At 45.5% G+C, this 23575-nt stretch overlaps 1 protein-coding gene across 2 annotated transcripts; it reads left to right on the plus strand.

Annotated features, from left to right (window-relative positions):
* The first annotated feature begins 1912 nt into the window (after positions 1-1912).
* EXOSC10 (exosome component 10) lies at positions 1913-22192 on the plus strand. Of its 2 annotated transcripts, XR_006888697.1 has the most exons (26): positions 1913-2045; positions 3713-3849; positions 4547-4670; positions 5731-5835; positions 6149-6314; positions 6478-6592; positions 7661-7736; positions 7940-8050; positions 8254-8397; positions 8908-9098; positions 10105-10261; positions 10429-10577; positions 10742-10792; positions 11388-11499; positions 12784-12834; positions 12995-13073; positions 13168-13277; positions 15316-15411; positions 15664-15738; positions 16907-16994; positions 18224-18297; positions 19128-19296; positions 20083-20144; positions 20716-20792; positions 21646-21728; positions 21823-22192. XR_006888697.1 is itself a non-coding variant. In XM_046662133.1 (25 exons), the coding sequence occupies exons 1-25, from the start codon at positions 1935-1937 to the stop codon at positions 21674-21676; spliced, it is 2661 nt and encodes an 886-aa protein (XP_046518089.1). In that variant the 5' UTR covers positions 1913-1934; the 3' UTR covers positions 21677-21787. The 2 variants fall into 2 exon arrangements, 1 of the variants encoding a protein (XP_046518089.1); XM_046662133.1 differs by lacking the exon at positions 21823-22192 and having other exon boundaries at positions 21646-21787.
* Positions 22193-23575: the final 1383 nt, after the last annotated feature.

Raw genomic sequence — 23575 nt, forward strand, 5'->3', positions numbered from 1 at the left:
CATAAACCATCCTAAACCATGTATTGACTTTTGCTACAGAAAATGTGATCATAATTTTCTTGGTTCTACGCAAAATAATTATCAAGGACCACAGTGATGTTACTTACCATTCATGAAAGATGAAGGGCATAGGAATGAATGGACTCACGGAAATGGTGGCCGTCAGTAGGAAAGATGTACCTTAGGACAGGAGAGTCACTGGGATTAAGATCTTTGGTGAATCCAATGGGTTGGGTTTTTTTTCCTTCGTCTCTCCAAAGCCCCCCAGTACACAGTTGTATATTTTAGTTGTGGGTCCTTCTAGTTGCGGCATGTGGGATGCCGCCTAAGCATGGCCTGACGAGTGGTGCTAAGTCTGTGCCCAGGATCCGAACCAGCGAAACCCTGGGCCACGGAAGCAGAGCGCATGAACTTAACCCCTCAAATGGGTTTTAAACTATATCTAAACAAACCCTTCTGACTTTGTTGAGATGAATCACCACAGGCAGGTGAGGAGATAACAAAGACCTTTGAAGACAGTCTAATTAACCTATCAATCCAGATGGTTTCACATGAAGGGAGGGATGTGGCAAAGAGTGGCTTTCTCAGCATCCTTGCATTCATAGGGTGCCACAGGCTGGGACTTAAAACTCTGGAAGGCATGTAAGGTAGTTTGGAAGAGTCAAGGCTGTAGTGTCAGATTACCTAGTTTCAAATCTCAACCCCACCTCATACTCCCTGTGTGACTTTGGACAAGTTGCTTAACCTCTCTATGCTTGTTTCCTCCTCTGAAAGTGTGGATGATGGTATGACCTACCACAGAAGGCTGTTCTGAGGATGAGACAATAACCCGAGTGAAGCACTCAGCACAGCCTCACATGTGGTATCAGGTTGAACCATATGAAATAAGTGCTCAAAAATATCAGTTGTTAAAAGGAGCAAGGCTGGGCCTTTGTTCTGCCAGGGTACCTACGTACTTGAGGTACACAAATAGGGGGGGAAAGTGAAAAGTATCCTGTTAATAGAATATTCTGAATAACGGCAACAGCTAACATTCATTGAACACTTACTAAGCCAAATGAATTGTATTAAGGGTGTGCTACCCCGAACTTAGAACAGACGATACACCCGACTGAGCTTCCCAGAATCCATCCATGAGCTGCCTGATAATACAGTGCCTCGTTCATAACAAGAGCTCTTCCAGGCATTCGTGTAACAAATGCTTGAGTTCCCGCTGTGCCTTAAGAGTGGTTTCAGGGGCTGGCCCAGTGGCGCAGCAGTTAAGTGAGCACGTTTCGCTTTGGTGACCCAGGGTTTGCTGGTTCAGATCCCGGGTGCGGACATGACACCACTTGGCAGCCATGCTGTGGTAGGCATCCCGCATGTAAAGTGGAGGAAGATGGGCACGGATGTTAGCTCAGGGCCAGTCTTCCTCAGCAAAAAAAAGGAGGATTGGCTGCAGATGTTAGCTCAGGGCTGATCTTCCTCAAAAAGAAAAAAAAAAGGCAAGAGAAATGTGACAGTGGCTGGGAGGAGGCGTGGGGTCGTGTTGTCTTTGTTTTGTCTTTTTAATTGGGAGAGATGCCACCATATGTGTAGGCTGTTAGGAATGAACCAGTATCGAGGGAAAAGATCGGTGACGCCAGAGAGGGGATAATTGCAGGAGCCAAGATCAAGTGGTGAGCAGAGCACGGAACCAGAGCTCAGGAGGAGCTGGCTTTAAATATGAGGATAACTGGGTCCTCTGGGTCCCACCCTAAAGCACAGGGTTGCTAGGATGATACAATCTGAGGTTAAAGAAAAATGTCAAGTCCCCGGGGTAGGGCGGTAGCCCTGAACCCTCAACTCACACTCCCCTCAGCTGTCTCCCCGAAGACAGCCTTTGCACATGCGTGGTGCGCGCCCGTCGCGCCGCCCGAGGCACTCTCGCGAGAGGAGCCGCGCAGGCCGGAAAAATGGCGCTTCCCAGTCCTGGAGAGCCGAAGGCCCCGGCGGCGACAAGCGCAGTCAAGTCAGACGGGGAGATGGTGCTGCCGGGCTTCCCGGACGCAGACAGCTTCGTGAAGGTGAGTTCGCGGGGCCTCGGGGGCACCAGGAGCTGCCCACGGCCGGCCGGAAGCAGACCCGGGCCCTCTCGGCGGCCGCCCTCCCGGCCGTGCGCGCGCCGCGGCGGAGCCCGGGCAGGGGTCGGGGGCCGGGGGCCGCTACCCGCGCCGGGCACAGTCTGTCCCTTCACCCCCCGGGCGTGGGGCCTCGCACGCGGACACCGAGGGACGCCCCTCTTCCCAGGGCCCTCGTTCTGCATGTGAGCGCATCAGCCTCAAACTGTGTGTGTGGAGCGCTGTCTCCGCGTGCTGGGAAGGGCTTCCTTGTCACCCTGATGTCCCCGGCCCTCACGACCTCGCCCCGCCCAGGCCCGAGCCACCCACCCAACTCTGCGGAGGGGCTCCGCCGCTTTCCGCTCCCCACACTTGCCGGCGTCCTCCCCGCCCGCGGCGGCCGTTGCTCTTCTTCCTTCTGCCGAGGTCCAGTCCTACATAATCCCAGACCCCGGGTTTAATGTCCCCTGTGACAGCTGTCACCGAGTCGTCCTCCTCTAAGTGCCTCAACACACTTATCAGTGCCTCCTTGAAGGAACACGGAGAGGGTTCATTTAAATTATTTGTGCACTGCTGCTGAAATATGAACAAAGGTAAAACTAGATTTAAACGCCTCGTGCATAGCTCCTACGAAGCTTCTTACTATGAAACTAAAATAATATGTAAGTTAGCACTACGAGTTCCCAAAAACTCCACTCACATTATATCTAATTAGCAGATGCTATTATTAATTCATTTATTTGGCCCAGAGTTGTTCCTGGGCCACTAGCCATGGTCCTGATGAGGGGCTTGGCGTTCATGCTCACAAGCCACCGTGTACCCCACCATCACTCAAGTTCCCACCTCCTTTCTCTCTCTTTTTCTTGGAAAACGTTTATTACACAACTCACAGTGATGTCATTTAGTCTTCACATGACTGACCGTCATTTATCTATGATGGTCACTTCAGGTTTTTTCTCATTTCTACATAACAATTAAAGTAGAGAACTGCTTGGCGCTAACTGAACCATAAACACAAGTCCAGTTGTGAGCAGTAGCTGTCGTAAATTGATCATCCAAAGGATCTAGAATGTTCTTATATTATTTTCAAATGCTTTCCCAAATGAAAACACAGAAATAATTTCCTGTAGAAAGCTCATGGACCTGAATTTGAGCAGTAATAATAACAGCACTATGTGCCGGCCACTGTCCTGAGTGATTTCATTAGCTCATTTAATCCTCACAACAACTCTGTGGGGTAAGCACTTTTATTATGCCTGTTTTTCAGAGGAGGAAACTAAGGTCCAAATAAATGAAAGAACTTGTCAAAATCACAGTTAATAAGTAGCAGAGCCAAGATTCAAACCCAGGCCATTTTGAGTATTAGTCATATTATATATGTAGATGTTCTGCCTCTCCCTACCCTCCCGAGAATGTAAGCTCCCAAACTTGGTTTTATGTTCACCTTTGTATCCTCAGGGCCTCCTGGGGAAAAATCGGCACTAAATGAATATTTGTTGGATGCGTGAGATTGGATATCTTCATCATCTAGCACAATGTGTTATATATAGTAGATCTTGAAAAAAAAAATGAGTTACTGAATGATTGGGGACCCACGTTTAAATAAACTTGCTTGTTTTTCTGCTTTTTGACAGTTTGCTCTTGGGTCAGTGGTGGCAGTCACCAAAGCATCTGGGGGCCTGCCACAGTTTGGTGACGAGTATGATTTTTACCGAAGTTTTCCTGGCTTTCAGGCATTTTGTGAAACACAGGGAGATAGACTGCTTCAGTGGTAAGTACTATGTATTGTTTTCTTGTGTCGAAAGAAATGAATATAAATAAGTAGATAATTTTTCCTGAAATTTGTTTTTTCTTACCATAATTTTCTGTACTATGAAGAGCTCTAAAATGTAAAAATGAGACAATGGATTTTGATTAGGGAAAGGATACTTAGTAAATTTTGAGTTTAACTTTTTAAAAATGTATTGACTTTTGCACCTATAAACGATGAATCTTTTTGCATTAACATGGGGCTTGAAAACCTAGATCCGAGATTGTCTCACACAACTTGCAGAGTCACAAGTATTAGCTTTGTAATAAGTATGTTAGGACAGACAGTGTACAAACATTGATTTTGTTTAACAGTTGCATGACAGAATTAGAGGATCTGTTTTAGATTTCATGTTAAAACAATGAATGCAGAGTACATTATTTACATAGTATTTTATACTTTTTTGAATTTAAAGGAAGCTTTGAGGTAATTTCTTCCACTCCTTCAACTAACAGATGAGGAAACTGAATCTTAGTAAGATTTAGTAAATTGCCCAAGGCCACATGACTAGCAATGTTTTTTGCTATAACAGTGCAACTTTTATTAGTTTGATCAAAAAGTATTAGGAATAGTCTGAGCCAAGCATTTCAAGCTTTCTCGCAGATTGTAAACAAGTGAATAAATGTATGTAAGCTAACCTTGGTTTTCCTGTCCTTAGCATGAGCAGGGTAATGCAGTACCATGGGTGTCGAAGCAACATTAAGGATCGAAGTAAAGTGACAGAGTTGGAGGACAAGTTTGACTTACTAGTTGATACCAATGATGTTATTCTGGAAAGAGTGGTGAGTATTGCACCTTACTCTTAAGATAACTAACAAATAAAGAGCTTTTGTATTAAAACATGAAAAGAAACTCAAGCACCTTAGGAAATGAAAAGGAAGGAAGTTTAGCATTTCTTGCCCTTTACAGCATTCCATTCCTCTGATAATTCGCTTCTTTTTCCCAAAAATAATATAGTTGTCTTTAAATATATCACTTAAAAATGTCACTACCCAGTAGAAGCTTATTTTTCAAGTCCCTTATTACTAATCTCCCTTCCAAATTTGCAAATCCCATTTGTATTGCAAGAGAAGAAGCCTCTGGATACAGAGCCCAACCACAATTTGGAGTGTTTTTTTACTGTTACTCAGAATCTGCTAAACATCCTGACTCACATGATTGGAAGGAGATGTGGATCATTCCATCTTGCTTACTGTCCATTTATGCCTAATTCTACAGCAGCACACTGTTTACAGAAATACACAGAAATCGTCCAAAACAAATCTAACCTTCAACCATGTGACAGTCCTGCAAATATTTAAATCATGCTCTCCGGTCCCATGAAGTCATCTTTTCCATAGGCTGGATGCCCACAGATCTTTCAGTAGTTTCTCTTATTTTATGATTTCAGTCCTGCCGTGCTACCCTTTGTCACCTGAGTGCACTTCTGTCAGTAGTGCCCAAACCGATACTGCACGTCTGCTTCTACAGTACAAAGTGGACTGGGACCCCCTTCATTCTCACTCTAAATACTATCCTTCTATGTTTAATATATGCAGTCTAGGGTCTCTTTAATTATTTTGGTGGGCCACATCACATTGTTAAATCATTTTTGAATTTTCGGCCCAATTCAGAACTGTAAAGAGAATTGATCAAGGGCTGGGAGTGGCTGATTACTGCCCTGTCTTTGAGAAAATAATGCTGTAATTACTTGCAGTGACTCTGTAATCACCTCTCATACAGTGATCCACTCTTATTTGTATATATTCTCACACATAAATCTCTGAATATATTTCTTAAAAATTTTAGGTACTTACTTGACTAACTCTGAAAGGAAGATACTGATCTCTCTTCCACTCCTAGGGTATTTTACTGGATGAAGCATCAGGTGTGCATAAGAGTCAACAGCCTGTCCTCCCTGCAGGATTGCAGGTCCCCAAAACAATAGTGTCCAGCTGGAACCGTAAGGTGAGGGCATCTTTTCGGATTAACTAGAGCTTCCAGTGTCCGCTTCGGAGTAGGGCTTTGTCCATTCTGATTTGCATTTCTATTAATTTATTGGACACAGAACTGGCCACTGCCTAACTTCTTCTCATAAACAGACACAACCTAACTACGCCCTCTTCTCTACTTTACATTCCCTAGTCTCACATGCACGTCTACCTTCTTAAATGAATGGCTCTTGGAATGCTCTTGTCTTCTTGGAAAGCATAAATTGGAATTTACTTTTCTAATTCATGGAGTTTCTGTGTTATAAAGTATTTGTATTTGTTGATCATAGGCAGGAGAATATAGCAAAAAAACAAAATCTGAAACCTTCCGGCTGCTTCATGCAAAAAACATCATCCGACCTCAGCTTAAATTCAAAGAGAAGATTGACAATTCCAACACCCCGTTTCTTCCTAAAATCTTCATCAAGCCCAATGCTCAGAAACCCCTCCCTCAGGGTAAGTAGTGTGAACTGTGCCTAACAAAAACAAATAAAGGGGAAAAGGTCTCCCTCCCACCTTGCTTTCTTCAAAGGGAGGCACTTAACGCGTCCATAATTGGACAAGACGTGAACGTGTTTCTCTTTTGTGCTGGTGTCTTCGTCACTGCTTGGGTCTCCAGCGCTCTCTAAAGAAAGGCGGGAGCGCCCGCAGGCTCGGCCCGAGGACTTGGACGTCCCCCCTGCCCTGGCGGATTTCATCCATCAGCAGAGAACCCAGCAGGTGGAGCAGGACATGTAAGTGGTGGCCTCTCTGAACTTTCTACTCCAAGTGCTTATCTTTATGCCGCCTTTCCACTCTGTTTCACTTTTGTAAAATTTGTAAATGAAAACAAAGAATCTGAGGAGTGGGTGATTTTTCACATTGTCCTTCCATGGATCTTATCAGTAAAACCCATTTGTGTTCACAGAGGGCCTTGTCCGAGGATCAGCTTATGTAACCCTCACTGCAGTCCTCAGAGGTAGCAGTTGCTCGCATCCCCATTGTATAAATGTGAAAACAAAATTAGAGATGCTGACTCCCCACAGAACTAGAACTTGAAACCCAAGTTTTCTTAAAATTGTCTTTCCTTTATATCACTCTGCCTTTCTTATTAGGTGGGGACTAAAGCAGTAAGGTAAGGCTCACTAATAAATTCAGTAAGGAAAAGGCGTTTTTCATTGGCATTATAAGCATCTTGGAAAAACTTCACTTAAAACAGACAAAAGGACTTTGCCTTCAGTATAAAGAAAAAAGGTGGTGAAAACTTTTGTTAGTATTGGATTTTTTCTCACATATAGCCAGAGTCTGTCTGAGCATTCATTCCTTCAGCCTCAACTCTGCACTGTGAGACCACAAGCTAAGTGCTAGAGAAGTAAGGGAATGAAAAGTGGCCCTGCCCTCCAGGAACGCACAGACTTAGGATTTTTATTCAAGTATATGATAAGGAACAGAAGAAATACATTATTTGTTGTATGACCAACTGAGATATTTGCCCCATCCTCTCTCACTTCACAGATTTATTATTCCAAACCACAACACATTTTTGTATCATCCACAACACCAACCATACACTGTTTTGCAAATAAGTCCTCAAATCTTTATAAAAGAATAGATTTTTAACTATCAACTTTAAGGGTGAACAAGTATCGCCTGATTTTTTCTGATGCACTTGAATTATCATTGAAATAATCATGCTTTTTATAGAGAAAATATCATCACAATGATATTTTCTCATTTGTTTTTACAAATTGAATTAAAGCAATTGTTTTCCCTTAATCATGGAATTAATCAAAAAGATTTTTCTTTTTGTTTTATTTATTCAGGTTTGCACATCCTTATCAATATGAACTAGATCACTTCACTCCACCAGATTCAGTCCTTCAAAAGCCACAACCCCAGGTTGGTTTATGGGTGGTATCTGGGTAGCCCAGGAAGAATCAAATAAATAGATTAGTTGATGTAGTTTTGGCTTTCCTTCAGTATCTTTAAAGTAAAGGCTTACAACTTTGGGTCATTTCTTGAGCTCAGAATTCATACTGTATTCATGTGAAGCATGATTCTTAATATTCCTCTCTTTTCCTGCTTGTACTCTTATGGTCCAGTTATACAGACCTGTGGCAGAAACACCCTGCCATTTTGTATCCTCCCTGGATGAACTAGTGGAACTGAACGAAAAGCTCTTGAATTGTCAAGAATTTGCTGTAGACTTGGAGGTAACTTGATGACCTTGAGTGAAATTTTTACATTTTCTTTGAATTCATCTATTCAAGAAGTGTAAAATTAATACTAATTTAAATCAATTTTTTATAAAAATTAATCATATAATTTTGCTTTATAACTGACTTTTCAAAATCAGTAAAGGAAAGCTTCGTAATATCGTTTTTTTCCTCTTCTCCCTTCTTTCTCTGTGTTTTAGCATCACTCTTACAGGAGCTTCCTAGGGCTGACCTGCCTGATGCAGATTTCCACCCGAAGAGAAGACTTCATTGTTGACACCCTGGAGCTTCGGAGTGACATGTACATTCTCAACGAGAGCTTCACAGACCCAGCTATTGTTAAGGTCAGCCAGCCTTTCCCAGCTCTTGCATGTTGAGTGTAAGATTTAAGAGCTTTTCAGTTTACTATTTCATTATTTCAACCTAGACCCAATAAAGTTGAGAGAAATAATTGTAATTTCCTACTTTAGGGTACCACATGCTAAACTGCTTTTGTTTTTAAACCCGTTAGAACAGCTAAGACTTAGCTCGTTACCACCCAGAAAGATGTTAAATCATTTTAATGACTACTGCAACCATGCCATCAAGATTGTTTGGACTTAATGACTCCCCTTGAAGCTGGTAGAGCCGCCTTCTTAGAGTCATTGGCTGTTAGCAGTTTCAGACTTTAAGAGTATGCAATTTAGGAATATAGAAGGCTGTGGCCCAAATTAAAGGAAGCATTTAAAACTGAACCCATCTTAATCTTATACTGGCTTCTAATTCTAGTGTTCTGGTAACCTGGAGGCAGAGTTCATTTCAGAGCATAAGTGGCCTTATACCATTGGACTGCATGACTGTGGTTTTGTTTTCAGGTCTTCCATGGTGCTGATTCAGACATCGAATGGCTACAGAAAGACTTTGGGCTCTATGTAGTGAACATGTTTGATACCCATCAGGCAGCACGCCTTCTTAACCTGGGCAGGCACTCACTTGATCATCTGCTGAAACGCTACTGCAGTGTGGAATCAAATAAGCAGTATCAGCTGGCTGATTGGAGAATACGGTCAGTTTGTTCTTGAGGAGGCAATATGGATGGCAAAAGAAAGTGTGGGTGCTCATTAACCTCTCATCCACAGAGACCTGCATTCAGGCTGTAACACTATTTGAATGTTAAGTTGAAAGTCACTGGGCTTTTCTCCAGCTGTTTTCAGGGCATAAGCACAACTGGAAGTTTTAGGATGGTAATATGGAGTTTCTCTTGGGCTGATTCTGTTACACTATGCTTCATGGACATAGGCATTGAAAGAGACGTGCCATGTCAGTATTTGTCCATGCCAGTCTCTTGTTTGAAACTCAGACCTCCTTAGTAGGGGTGGTTGTATATGTGCCTGAGATGCTCTCCCATAGGTATGGGAGAATTCTAAGGTACATAGTTGATTTAGCCTTATAGTAAATGTTTACTATAGTATAAGATTATAAAAGAGTCTGCCACACTTCTGGAATTCTGGCTCAGCTGGATCATTTTCAGATGGCTAGCTTCCTCTGAGGTTGCAGCTGATGTATGAAGAAGCCACTACGTTTTTCTCCAGGTCTGTGTGCCAGAATTTCTAAAGAGAATCTAATAAAGTCTGAATATAAGATGAAAATTGACAAAATCTAAAAACCACTACCTGTTATGTAACACTTGCCATGTGCCAAGCACTGGGTCAGGAGCTTTAGGGATGTTGTCCTGTGTAATCCTCATAACAACCTATGAGATGCTTTATTTCCATTTTACAGCTAAGGAAAGTGAGCTCCAGGACAGATATCTGGAGCTAAGATTCAAACTCAGGACAACAGGGCCCTTATTTTTAACCACATCATTAACCTGCCACCCTCTCTACCCAGCTGTGAAAACAGTGGCTTCTCATAGTAAGATGCAAGAAATGCTGCTAAAACTATGGTATTGGCTGGGAAGGAATCCTTGCTATCAAAAGGAGCCAGGAAAGTCTTAGCACCCCCGGAGTAGACAAATCAAATTGCTGCGCCTGGGGAACTCGGTGAAACAATTTCCTCTATTCCAATTCTAGACCTCTGCCTGAGGAGATGCTCAACTACGCCCGCGATGACACCCATTACCTGCTTTACATTTATGATAAGATGAGGCTGGAGCTGTGGGAGCGAGGCAACGACCAGCCTGTCCAGTTGCAGGTGGTGTGGCAGCGGAGCAGGGATGTCTGCCTCAAGGTAAAGCCTCACCAGAGCCACACAAGTTCAGACCCTCTCTTTGTTTCTGATTAGGTCCTGTTTCTTTGGTTTGCTCTTTGCATTTATGAAAAGAGCCAAATGTTTTGAAGAGCCGAGGGCACAATTTTGATTCCCATTGATCTTGAATATTCTCTAATATTTTGCAGAAATTCATCAAACCTATCTTCACGGATGAGTCCTACCTTGAACTGTATAGGAAGCAGAAGAAACATCTCAACACACAGCAGTTGACAGCCTTTCAGCTGCTGTTTGCCTGGAGGGATAAAACAGCTCGTAGGGAAGATGAAAGTTATGGGTAAGGGATTAGAGATTCTAGACTGAGTAGGTCTGGTAACAACGAAGTAATGGACTTTTTTTCTTTTTGCCATGAAAGTTGGTTTTGTTTTCCCCCTGGGTTATAGCATTTAATGGAACTTGCTGGCTGAATTTAATATGATCGCATTGTGTGTTTTGTTCCAGATATGTACTGCCAAACCACATGATGCTAAAGATAGCTGAAGAACTGCCTAAGTGAGTCTGAGAACTGATTAATACGTTCTGACTTTCTCAGTAGAGAAATTTTGTCCTTCAAAATCAAGCTTCTCTGATTGTCATTACCTCAAGGCTGTTTACTCAGAGAAGATTAGTGCTCTAAGGAAATTAGCAAGTCCGAGGAATTCAGAATTTCTGCCCTCAGGCTGCCGTTTAGGAACTAAAACGTCTGAACTGGAACTGGTTATGGTCATGCCTGATAATCGAGTCCAGTTTGAGTCTCTGAGCCCACAGCATCCACTCTCTGGGGAGAAAAATGTCTCATTCTCTCCTGTGTGCTTTCTTCCCGACTAAGGTATCTCATGACTTTAAGTGTTTTATAATGTTAATTGAAGTGTAAGCAAAGAATCAGAATTCATAATCTTCTGTTCACCCCGTTGCAGAATTGCAGATCAGCAAAGGTGTGGCACTTCCTTCCAGCTTTCTCCTTTGACAGGAGGCAGGCTGTAAGAGAAGTCTACTCAAAGCCTGGTGCACTAGCATTTTGGCTTCACCTGATCGTTGTTCTTGTCTGAAAGCTTGTGAGTGCTGTGTTCCTAAGTGATAAGTTGATTATGTTCTTACTTGTCTTCAGGGAGCCTCAGGGCATCATAGCTTGCTGTAACCCTGTACCACCTCTTGTACGGCAGCAGATCAATGAAATGCATCTTCTAATCCAACAGGCCCGAGAAATGCCTCTGCTCAAGGTTAGAAGCTTTTCTGCTGACAGTTCCCAACTCAGCAGGGCTGTTCTGTCTGCTAGCATCTTACTCCTTGTTGTCTCCTACATACGTGAGCTGGTCTCCTTTCTAAAAACCTCAAGGAGATGATAGGAGCTAGGAAATCCAGTGGGCATGTCTTGTTTATGACAGTCAAAAGCTAAAGCTCATCTTTGTTTTTTTACTACCTTATCTTTGATAATCCAACGTCAAGAGATGTCTATTGACTTGGGCCAATTAGCTGTTGTTCAGAGGCGGTTAACCTGGTGGAGTAAAATGGAGTGGGGATCTCAACGCAGGAGCTCATTTTGGAAGCTGGCAGTGGTCCAGCGGTGAAATGATAGAGCCCTGCTGAGTGTGGTGGTCCCAGAAATGGAGAGGACAGTACAAGAAGCTTCATTGGAAGAGAAGATTGATGAACTTAATAACAGACGATGAGAATGGCTGCTGCTTTCTGAGCACCATGCTCAGTACTTCAGAGGTTCTCTGAATGGCCGATGGATTTGGGGGTAATGGAAGTGGAGTCAAAGACAGCTCTCTCCAAAGATAAGGCCTAGGTGACGGGAAGTAGGAGGCCCTGGGTAGAAGTGGGGATTCAGAAAGCTAATTAGACAAGTTTAGATGAAAGTAGACTATCCAGCTGAAAGTACAGATACGTGTCTCTCTGTGAGTGTGTGTGTGACACGTAGGTGTGAGTACACCAACATGCATCTGTGTGTGTCAGTGTGCTCTTGTGTAAATAACGCAAAATGTTCAAAGAGATTTGCATGTTTTGGTTTGTGTTTTATTGGGGCAATTTTTAATGTGTTGCCTCAGTAGCAATATAAATATGTAGTAAATCATGTTTGTAACTTTTTGAAAGATTATTGATCCAGGAAGACTTAAAATCAGCCCCCTTGAGGTGAAAAAGAGGAGAATCTGAGGATAAACACATTTACAGTCTTGATAAAACTTCTTTCTTACCTCTACCGTTTGTCCCAGTGAAAAGAGAAACCCTCGTTACTAGAGAAGACTCTTTCAAGCTCTTTGGAATCCTTCTCTATTGTGCCTAGTCATGATAAAGGGTTTCATTCTTTCATTCAACAAATAATTATTGAGCACAAAGTAATTATAGTGCCAGGCACATCCCATCCATGATGGGATGAAAGAAAATCTCTGGGCTCTTGAGAAACACAATCTAGTGAAGGGACACAGTCTGTGCTGAGGGAAAAAATTGTATGTGTCATCAAGTTCAGGCAACTTTCCTCAAATTCTCTTTGTTGTACTCTTTAGTCTGAAGTTGCAGCTGGAGTGAAGAAGAGTGGACCACTGCCCAATCCGGAGGTACAGTGATGTATTTGTTTTCTCTTCTTTGGGGAACACATCAGTGAAAGCCAGTGCAAAATACCCTCCCTGACAGAGCCAGTGCCCGACACTGCAGGTGGAAAGCTGCCGCGTGCTTGCTGGTTTTTCATTCTGGCCTCTGGGTTTCTTTTTGATGCAGAGATTGGAGAATGTTCTCTTTGGACCTCACGACTGCTCCCACGCCCCATCAGATGGCTATACTGTCATCCCAACCAATGGTAATGTAGAGGCTCTGGAACGTCCTGGAGAGGCTGGGAATCTGCCTCGTATGCAACCAGTAGGCTTTGATTGTACTGACTTCCGTACCTCTAGGGCCTATGCCAGTGCAGAAACAGGCAAGCCTCTTCCCTGACCAAAAAGAAGAGGAGGCCCTGCTGGATACCAAATGCCTGGTTGCTACTGCAGTCATCACATTATTTAATGTGAGTAACATGGGAACCTCGGTGAGGTGATGTAGAACCACAGGGATTTATTGGGTGCGTCCGACGGGCTGTCTGCCTGGAGTGTTGCCTCCACCTTTGAGATGATGCCAGAGGTAAAGGTCAGCAGCGTGGAGACAGGTGGGCGAGCTGGTGTTTCTACCCTGGACAAGGTGGTCTGTAAGAGGTTTGGGGAGGATTCTCTCGTGAGCTCCGTGCGGAGCAATCTTCAAGGAGGGGTTGGCATCTCGATACTCGCTAATGCGTAGCAGGGAGGAGGGCGTGGGCTGCAGCGATCCTTAAGCAGGACATGTACCCTACAGCCACTGTTAAGGGACAGTTCATCCTGATTACCGGAAGGGATGGCGCGAGCTCCCCGTGATGAACTGTAGAGTATGTGCCGCAGGTACCTTCCTGACTGACGCCAGTACTGTCTATATGTGCTTTGGGCGAAAAAGAGAAAACTTTGAAAAGCATTGCTGTACACTGTGGCTCACTAGAGAAAGTAAACAGCAGGGTATGCAGGCACCAGTAAGTGGGTAGAAACTTGTTTGCCATCCCAGAGAGAGGCTGAGTCATGGTAGGTAGTGACTCCGTCCAGTCTGCAGACCCAGCGTGGTCAATCTGGGTCAAGCTGTGTTCCTGGAATATGCATTGAGTTGTGACAGAGACTCCTGGTCTGTCCTACCCAGTGAGCTTTTTGTTTCTGCCAGTGACTTGAACTCCAGGTTCTTTGCAAAAGGAGAACCGAGTGCATTTGTTGGTCAGGATGGATGGATACTAAAATGACCATGGATAAAAGGAAAACGCACAGATAAAACTCTGAAACTACTGCAAACAACAGATGTGGTAGAAAGAAAAAATCCTAATTTCTAGAAAGAAAGAACAGAAAGAAAAGCAAGGATACTATCTATTCGGATAAAGATGAGTATCAAGCTTAGCATATGTTCAAATGATAAAAAGCTGAGTGGTCGCGGAGGTTACAGTGTTACAGTTCACAACCGTTCCATCATGCTAGGACGCGGGGTCAAAACCAGGAGGGTGAAATGCCACCTGTAAAGTGTACTGCTTGGGAGTTAACTTTCTTTTTCACTTAACTACATAAATTTATATTGGGTCTTGTTTCCATAATTCGTGAGAAAAGTCTAGGAGCTTTAGTTGACCACTGAGTTAACTGAGCCATGATTAAGCAGCTAAAAACGTGAATGTGAACTTTCGGCTGCACAGATGTGGAAGTGCTGTGCTTTATCTAAGGGAGGCTATAGTCTCCCTGTGCGCTGCGTGGGAGGGGGTGTGACTACAGAGCAGGCAAGAGGATGGCAAAAGTTTTATGAACCCAGTTGGAAGCAACATTCCGTTGCATAATTTCACTGATTACCCATAAAGGTTTATAATGTTTAAGTTATAAAATTTCAGGTAAGTGTCAGATTATGATCTCAAGTTCTGGAGCCAGGCAGACCTGGGTTTACCTCCTTGCTCTGCCCCTATTAGCTGTAAGGCTCTGGAAGACTTTCTTTACCTCTCCAAGCCTTGGTTTCCTCATCTGTAAGATTGTGAGAATAATACCACCTACCTCATACATTGTAAGAACACAGTGAGAATTCACTGATTCAATAAATATGTATAAAACACCCTAATGTGTGCTATTACAGGCTGTTACAGTGCCTTATACATAGGAGAGGCTTAAAAAAATTAGCCGTGGCCGGCCCGGTGGCGCAGCAGTTAAGTGCGCATGTTCTGCTTCGGCGGCCCGGGTTTCACCGGTTCAGATCCGGGGTGCGGACCTGGCACCGCTTGGCACGCCATGCTGTGGTAGGCGTCCCACATATAAAGTAGAGGAAGATGGGCACAGATGTTAGCTCAGGGCCAGTCTTCCTCAGCAAAAAGAGGAGGATTGGCAGCAGTTAGCTCAGGGCTAATCTTCCTCAAAAAAAAAAAAAAAAAATTAGCTGTTAGTACTGTTCCCTTGCTTGCATCTTAGTGTCACAAAATAATTATGGTTATAAGTGATTGTATTGTGTCTGTTTGTCTGTCCCTGCAGGAACCTAGTGCTGAAGAAAATGGAAAGGGTCCATTAACGGTTGCACAGAAAAAAGCCCAGAACATAATGGAGTCCTTCGAAAATCCATTTAGAATGGTAAGTAATAGTTGTGTATATTAAGGACTGACAGGATATGCAGAGATTCCTGCAATCATTGGTGCTTTTTGCCTGGAAAAGAAGCCGGAAGTCTTCGGAGAAAGGAAGCCTCTGAATACAGTGTGTCTCAGCTGTCCCTGTTGTCCAGTTTGGGACTTGGAGTCAAGGTCTTCTAAGAGGAAGCCAACAAGAAAACCCCTGTCTGAGTGCCATTTCTAACAGCATTTAATGTGACTGTTTCCATTTTTCCAGTTTCTGCCTTCGCTAGAACACCACGCTCACATTTCTCAGGCAGCAAAGTTTGATCCATCGTCAAAAATCTATGAAGTAAGTGGATTTGTCACCGTTTCTAAGAATGACTTTCTAAGAGAAGGGACTGTCTTAATTATTTGAACCAGGTTTCTGTTTTAAACAAGCCCACCGGTGAACCCCCTGAAAGTAAATGCAAAAAATGCTTTATGTATAAGCACTGTTTCTAAAGAGAGGGGCTAGAACTTCAATCGGATTCTCAAAGGGATTTGGGGACCTTTTAAGAAGCATGTCTTTGTTCTTATTTTTTTTGATTGAGGTTTAATTTACATGTAGTAAAGTGCACAGATATTAAATGTACAGCTTGATGCATTTTTATATACAAATATTACTTTAAGCCTCTTAAAGGTGACAGCTTAAGTTTTAAAACACTCTGTCTTATATTGTTTGGTTTGTTTTTAACAGCATTTTGAATAAGAATAAGAAAACACCTTCCCTGGGTCCCCATGAGATGCTCCTGGGAGCCAGCGTGTTATTGTCTGTTAAAAGCCTTCTCCCGGCAGGAGGTAGCTGCTGCGGTCAGATGGGCGGCCTGGCTCCCTCTGCCCACCAGCACTGTTCTTTCATTAGGGAACCAGACTCAGCCCCAAACCCCGATGGGCTTCAGCCCTATTGTTGGCGGTGGTGCCTGCTGTTTTTAGAAATGGGGAGTCAGGTGGAGTTGCCTCCTCGCCTCTTTCCCCCACTGGTTGTGGCACATTCAACAACCGTACATCCCTTGCAGTGCTTAACGCGCAGTATCACCTAGCTGCGTTCCGTGCCACGGGTGAGTGTGCTGTCGTGAAGAGGCGCATCGGACTTGCAGAAGTCCTGCCTGGAATCCAGCTCCACTGTTTACTGACTGTGTCCTCTCGGACAAGTTATTTCGCTTCTCTCAGCCTGTTTCCTGTCTCTAAAGTGGGGTGATGCCTTCGTGCCAGGGTTATAGAAGGGATTGAATGAGATGACGGATACGAAAGCATCTGGCCCAGGGCCTGGAATACAGTTGTACTTTGTCCTTCTTAATTAGTACTTTATAGATAAAGCCAGCATGAGATTTTATTTTTCATCTCATCCAATTTGGAATTTATGACTTGGAATGTGTGTGGTTATGAGGTTAGCGTGCCTGTATCCCCTTGTTAAAAAAATAAAGCATTCCTGGGTAGCTGAGTTCTGGAGTTTTTTGTTTTGTTTGTTTTCATTGTAGATCAGCAACCGTTGGAAGCTGGCAAGCCAGATACAGGTACAAAAAGAGTCTAAAGAAACTGCCAAGGAGGAGGCAGCTGAGCAAACAGGTAGCATTCACTTCCTTGTAAATTCAGCCAATGTGTTTGTTAAAGAACAGCCCTTGTCCATCATTGTTTCTCAGCCATTCAACAAAGTGCCTGATACAGAGTGAGCAAAACAGACACAGTGCCTGCCCTGTGGAGCGCACCCCTCCTGAGCGCTGGGGCACAGTAAACCAGTGCATGTGTGATCTGTCAGGTGGCAGTGGGCACTTACACAGAGAGAGGGGCAGGAAGAGCTTAGGCGTGGGCATGAGGGAGTGTGATGGCTATTTCTAGACAGCGGTGAGAAGGCAGTCTCATGAACGTGATGTTGAACAGAGAATTGTGGCACTCTGGGGGAAGAGTGTTCTGGACTGATGGCACAGTGAGTCTAAGGCTCCGGGTGGTAGCTCTCTGGGCACACTCAAAGAGTGGAGGCAAGGAGGCCAGTGTGGCTGAAGCAGAGTGGAAGAAGAAGAGAGGTGGAGGTGAGGAAGGAGAGCAAGCAGGGGCCTGTTGTAAGGACTTTGGCTTGTGATCCAAGAGAGGTGGGAAGGCCTGGAGGGTTCTGAGCAGAGGAGGGACAGGAACTGACTTCTCTTTTAGAAAGCTCCCTCTGGCTGGTGGTTGAGAGGAGAGCCTGGAGGGCAGGGCAGGGAGTCCAGTTAGGAGGCATGACATAATCCAGGTGAGAGATGCTGCTGGCGTGGACGGTATGGTAGCCGAGGAGGTGGTGAGTAGTTGTCCGAACCTGGATGCATCCTGCAGTGAAGCTGACAGCATTTGATGACGAGTTAGATGCAGCATGTGAGAAAGGAAGGAGGTGCTGATGCAGGAATGTTATGTCCTGAACAACTAGAAAGATGGGGTTGCCATCAACAGAATGGGACTGCAGAGGGAGCTGGTTTGAGGCGGAAGAGGTTTGGGTTCTGGTCCTTGACGTGTTATGGTTGAGATCCCTACTGAGCGTCCTCAGAGAGATGTCAGCTAGGCTGTTGGATGTAGGGGTCTGAGTTGTTGGGAGAAGAGCAGGTGCGGGGGTCAGACTGAGAGTGCAGGTGCAGGTGAGCAGAGCGTCAGGCCGGAGCCCTGCGGCGGCCATCCTTCAGACACGGGGGTAGGGGTGGAGCCAGCAAAGGAGGCTGAGGAGCGGGGCGGTGCACTCAGCTGTGCTAACCACAGCGGACAGGTCAGGCACATGCTGGAGGCTTGGCCGCTGGAGTCAGCACCGCCGTAGACACTTCTCTCTCTTGCAGCTGCCCAGGACCAGGCGAAGGAAGAGTACAGAGCAGCAGCGGAACAGGCCGTGTCTGTCCGACAGCAGGCTGCCGTATGTGCTAACTTTTCTGCTTTTACTTTTGAGAAACCAGATACCCCTGGTGGTGATCAGGAGTTTCCTCAAATATCAGGAGGACTTACCTTGTGCTTCAAATTCATTGCTTTTGTCTTTCCAGTTCAGTTAGTGCCTGCCTCATTTCCCCTCAAAAAAGTTTATATTAGGGGCTGGCCCGGTGGCACAGGGGTTAAGTTCGCACGTTCCGCTTCGGTGGCCCGGGGTTCGCCGGTTCGGATCCCGGGTGCGGACATGGCACCGCTTGGCAAGCCATGCTGTGGTAGGCATCCCACGTATAAAGTAGAGGAAGATGGGCATGGATGTTAGCTCAGGGCCAGCCTTCCTCAGCGAAAAGAGGAGGATTGGCAGTAGTTAGCTCAGGACTAATCTTCCTCAAAAAAAAAAAAAAGTTTATATTATAATTCCTCTTGAATGATTTCTTCTGCTGTGTTTATGGTAAGTGTACCACCAACTATAGCAGTAGACAGAGTATTGAAGCTTACAGTAGTGAAGCCTGCTCTGTGTGTCCCCCTCTGCCCTAGTCAATGTTTCATTCTCCACACCTCCCCCCGCCAGGACTCCAGAATGCTTAACCCCTGCCTTTCTTAAGTGGCCTGATGTCTTTCTTCAGCTAGGAACTTGTTCCAACTGGCTTTAGCCCTGCTCAGACTTTCAGTCAGCGCTCCTCTCCCCATCACCAAATCGATCTTTCCTAGCACAGCAGGCAGCTGAATCCCCAGCAGTGTGCTGCCTCTGGAGACACACAGCAGTATCTCCTGTCTCATACACACCCATGCTTCTTCCCTGTGGGTTTGTTCAATCTACAGCTAGAAAACGCTGCCAAGAAGAGAGAACGAACAAGTGACTCAAGGACCACAGAACAGAAACAAGAGAAGAAACGACTCAAAATTGCCAAGAAACCAAAAGACCCAGATCCACCAGAAAAAGACTTTACCCCTTATGACTACAGCCAGTCGGATTTCAAGGCTTTTGCTGGTGAGGCCAGAACTGGTGCCCTGGAAGAAATGTCTGACCATGTTAGATGGGAAGAAGCTATAGAGTAAAGGAGAAGCACTACTCAGGCCCAGATTAAGCCCTCCCTAAGACATGGCCCCAGCCAAGCGTTACTGGAGCAGTCCAGAGAGAGGCAGAGACAGCACAGAGACCACGCCCCAGCACACCGCCCTCCTGCCTCAGGAGCTAACTTGCACCGGCCACAGGGCAGTTTAGCAGGCCAGCATCCATTCTAATCGTGGCAGCATCCTTCCTTACAATACTTGTGCTCAGAAACACATTTTCTCCCAGATAGACACACACACACACAGTAAAGGTTTTTTGTTGAGAAAGCCTAATGCCCATGAGGTGAAGCTCTGGTTGCTAGTGAGAGTCTGTCTACTTTGAAGGGGCTGCAGGTGGCAGTCTTGACTCTGCATAGCAGCCTCCTTGGCAACGCGTCCCTTTGAGGAAAGAAGGCGGGGCAGGACAGTGGCATCATCTGGCACAGAGACCAGAATGGGTCTCCTTGATGTAAAAGTGGCCAGTGCCTTAGCCACCTGCCCCGACCTGAAAATAGCTCTCTGAGAAACGAGCCTCGTCTTCGGCTGCCTTTGCCCCTGGTAACATGATGCACGAGTTTATGTCAGCTGTAAGTGCCTCGTCATAAAGTGGGTAGTAAACTGACAGCCCAAACTTCCTGAATATTGTGTGCCCGCCCAGCAGTAGGCCTCTTGTGTATTAACTCGTGTACAGGATCACTGGCCTCTCTCTTCTCTTCCCTTTCAGGAAACAGCAAATCCAAACCTTCTTCCCAGTTTGATCCAAGTAAGCAGACCCAGTCTGGCAAGGTAAGAAATACACTGGAGCACTCTAGCGTGCTCATGGTGCTATTTTTTGACCTCTTCCATTGCTGGGAAGATCGGTCCATCTGGGACTCTTCTTCCTTTGCATGTCTTTTCCCTGACTTCATTTCTTCCCAAGTACAGACAATACTCTTCAACTATTCCAGCAATAAAAAAGTTTTGAAAAGAGGCTATCAAGGCTGGCGTGTGGTTGTAAGGGTGTTTTTCTGTGTTTGCTGCCATGGAGACCACAGCTGCAGGCCAGAGACGCTCCGTCAGTGCCGGCACAGGCCTGCATTTGCCCCACGTGGGTGTGGGTACCAGTCAGGGCCGAACACGGCTGAAAGCTTGGCATGTGGAGTGTAAGGCCTGTGTGGAGCCCTCCGGCTCCCTTAGTGGTTCATCCCAAGGGCCTCGTCCCCAGAAACACCCAGATATGTTCGTGCAGTTGCAAGAAAACCCAAGTCACACCAGAGGGGCTGGAGTCTTGGGCAGGCCATCTGAGCTCAGGGATGTTTTCCTGTGTGTCTTGTGGTCATGGCTGTCACTCAGCTTAAATGGCTTCCTGTCTTTTCAGAAATGCATTGCGGCCAAAAAGCTTAAACAGTCAATGGGAAACAAAAGCATGTCGTTCCCAGCCGGAAAGTCAGACAGGTAAGTGGCAGACGGCTGCGTGGCCCCAGAAACCCAGCCAGCAGCTCAGAGAACCTCCCCTACCAAATCCCTCTCTTTGTCATTCAGACTCTGAGATAGGAGGATGGAGGTGACTGCCGAAAGTCACTGCCCCCCAGGAGTCAGATTCCAGTCATTCTTTGCTCTCTCCCCTCTTACCACAGTTTTCCTGGGCTTACCTCAGAGGCAGTAGGTTTGAAGTTTTCCTAAATCAGCTTAAATTCCTGAGGAATGAGGGGAAAAAATCAATACACAAATGTAGCTGTTGTCATCATTTAAGAATATTTTAGTTAAAAGCATGAAACCCTAGGGGCCGGCCCGTGGCCAAGTGGTTAAGTTCACGCACTCTGCTTCAGCAGCCCAGGGTTTCACTGGTTCAAATCCTAGGTGCGGACATGGCACCACTCATCAGGCCATGCTGAGGCGGCGTCCCACATGCTACAACTAGAAGGACCCACAACTAAAAATACACAGCTGTGTACTGGGGGGCTTTGGGAGAAAAAGGAAAAATAAAATCTTTAAAATAAAAAACATGAAACCCTACTTTTGAGAGCAGACCCTGAGGTCAGAGGACTCGCCCCTAGGGTGTGGCATGATAAGCAGGGACCTGCCCTAGATCTTTGTCAGTGCAGCCTCTCCTTGTGGCTGGCCCAGCCCACCCCCTGTCTGCTGCAGCAGGGATGCAGGGCTGCCCAGCCTGGTTCTCCCGGACCCGAACAAACCACTCTCCCTCAGTTCCGCAGTACTAAGGTTTGCAACATTTTATAAACTGGCTGAGAGGGAACATCCAGCCAGACTGGAAGAAGTAACTTTTGTTTTCATTCTGTCTGTGCAGAGGTTTCAGGCACAACTGGCCAAAGAGATAGTGTTAGAAGAGAGCCTTGGGATCCGTCGGTGGACTGGACGCACCACATGCCGGTGCTGCTTTTGTACAGATTCATTTTTAAACCATTAAAAATAATTCTTACTGGAAGAAAGCTGGTTTCTGACTTGCCTTTTGCTGCCACCACAGCTCTGGCAGGAGAGGACAGATGTCATCCTGTTCAGATCACCATCTTCGGCTGTCTGTGGGTAAGACAGAAGGATACGGTGATTTCTGGAGAAATCCAGAACCACCTCCGAGGAGAAATGCTGGAGAATCTCCTGACTCGGAGAAGGGCGGGGTCCGCAAGGCTCGGAGCTTGATGCGTCAGCTGCACTGTAAGAGGGCTCTCAGCACTTTCCTCCCTCCACCTGCCTCCACGTGATGTGAGTGCACCGGATGTAAAATACCGTGGGGAGAGGAGCTGGTGGGGTGCTTGAGAGCCAGCGCGGCTTCTGGCACCCGTGGGCTCTTCTCTGTCCCTTTCTCTCTGTTTTTTTTTTGTTTTTTAAAGATTTTATTTTTCCTTTTTCTCCCCAAAGCCCCCCGGTACATATTTGTGTATTTTTAGTTGTGGGTCCCTCTAGCTGTGGCATGTGGAACACCGCCGCAGCATGGCCTGATGAGCGGTGCCATGTTGGTGCCCAGGATCCGAACCGGCGAAACCCTGGGCCGCCGCAGTGAAGCCTAAGAACTCAACTACTCGGCCACAAAGTTGGCCCCTCTCTTTGCTTTTTGAACTTTGTTTTTTCCCAATTAAAAAGATAGTAACATGTTCATTGTAGGAAGTGAGGAAAACATAGAAAAATGCAAAGAAAAATTAAATCATCTGTAACCCTATCACATGGAGATAACCTTTAACATGTTGGTATAAAGGCAAAAACTGTGTATATATTTAATTTACAAGCTTGGATTTATGTTTCAATAATTTTTCACCTTTAAAGTCTCTATTAGGAGACTTTTCTCATTCTAAAATTCATTTTAGGGGCTGGCCCCGTGGCCGAGTGGTTAAGTTTGTGCGTCCACTCCACTTCAGGGGCCCAGGGTTTCACCAGTTTGGATCCTGGGTGCAGACATGGCACCGATCCCCAAGCCATGCTGTGGTGGCGTCCCACACAGAAGAACTAGAAGGACCTACAACTAGAATCTACAACTATGTACTGGGGCCTCTGGAGACAGGAAGGAAAAAAAATTTAAAAATTTAAATTCATTTTAGCTAATCCCCATAATTAAACATTTATTTTCCATTTTTGTACTATTAATAATGCAGCAGTGAACTTTTTGTATAAATTTGTGGCCCAATCTCTGGTTATTTCTTCAGAATGCCACTTGATTTTAATCCTGAGACGGGCTACTAAATCAAGAAAGCACAGAATAATGCTATTATTTTTGTTTTCACAAATACTTAAACAAGGAACCTGTTTTCTTGGAAGTTTTTCCCACAGACTATTGAGGGGGTTGACTGTGTGGATACCCTGTGGGGCTGCCAGGCCAAACCCCACGTCACTCTGTGGCCACCGAGCGACCACTGGAGCGGGACAGCAGAGCACAGCCATCCCGAGGTACGAGAGGGTCTGTGCGTGTGAGGGCAGGAACGCTTGAGACGGACAGGGCAGCTTGGCAAAACAGGTGTTTCCTCTCTCCTGTGAATACAGTCACTCCAGGGCTAGTGTGGCAGCTCTGGTGCTCAGACTCTGGCTGTTATCCATCCTCAACTCGAACATGGGCCTTCCACCTCACGGGCCGGGTAACTGCCCTGGCTCCATCCATTGCATCCTCATTCCATTCAGCTGGAAGGAGAGAAGGAGACAGGCATCCACTCTCCCTTTAAAAGGATATTGCCCATTTCCACTTCCCATTGGCCAGAACTGAGTCATATGGCCGCAGCAAAGGCTACTGGGAA

Source organism: Equus quagga, chromosome 5 (genome assembly GCF_021613505.1).
Source record: "Equus quagga isolate Etosha38 chromosome 5, UCLA_HA_Equagga_1.0, whole genome shotgun sequence".
Taxonomy (NCBI): Eukaryota; Metazoa; Chordata; class Mammalia; order Perissodactyla; family Equidae; genus Equus; species Equus quagga.

What these genes read in the sequence shown, in the direction of transcription:
- EXOSC10 (XM_046662133.1), top strand. Translation starts at nt 1,935, where the DNA reads ATGGCGCTTCCCAGTCCTGGAGAGCCGAAGGCCCCGGCGGCGACAAGC. An exon ending in ATGTTATTCTGGAAAGAGTG is followed by an intron (nt 4,671 to 5,730) that starts GTGAGTATTGCA and finishes TTCCACTCCTAG; the next exon opens with GGTATTTTACTGGATGAAGC. An exon ending in AGGGAAGATGAAAGTTATGG is followed by an intron (nt 10,578 to 10,741) that starts GTAAGGGATTAG and finishes GTTTTGTTCCAG; the next exon opens with ATATGTACTGCCAAACCACA.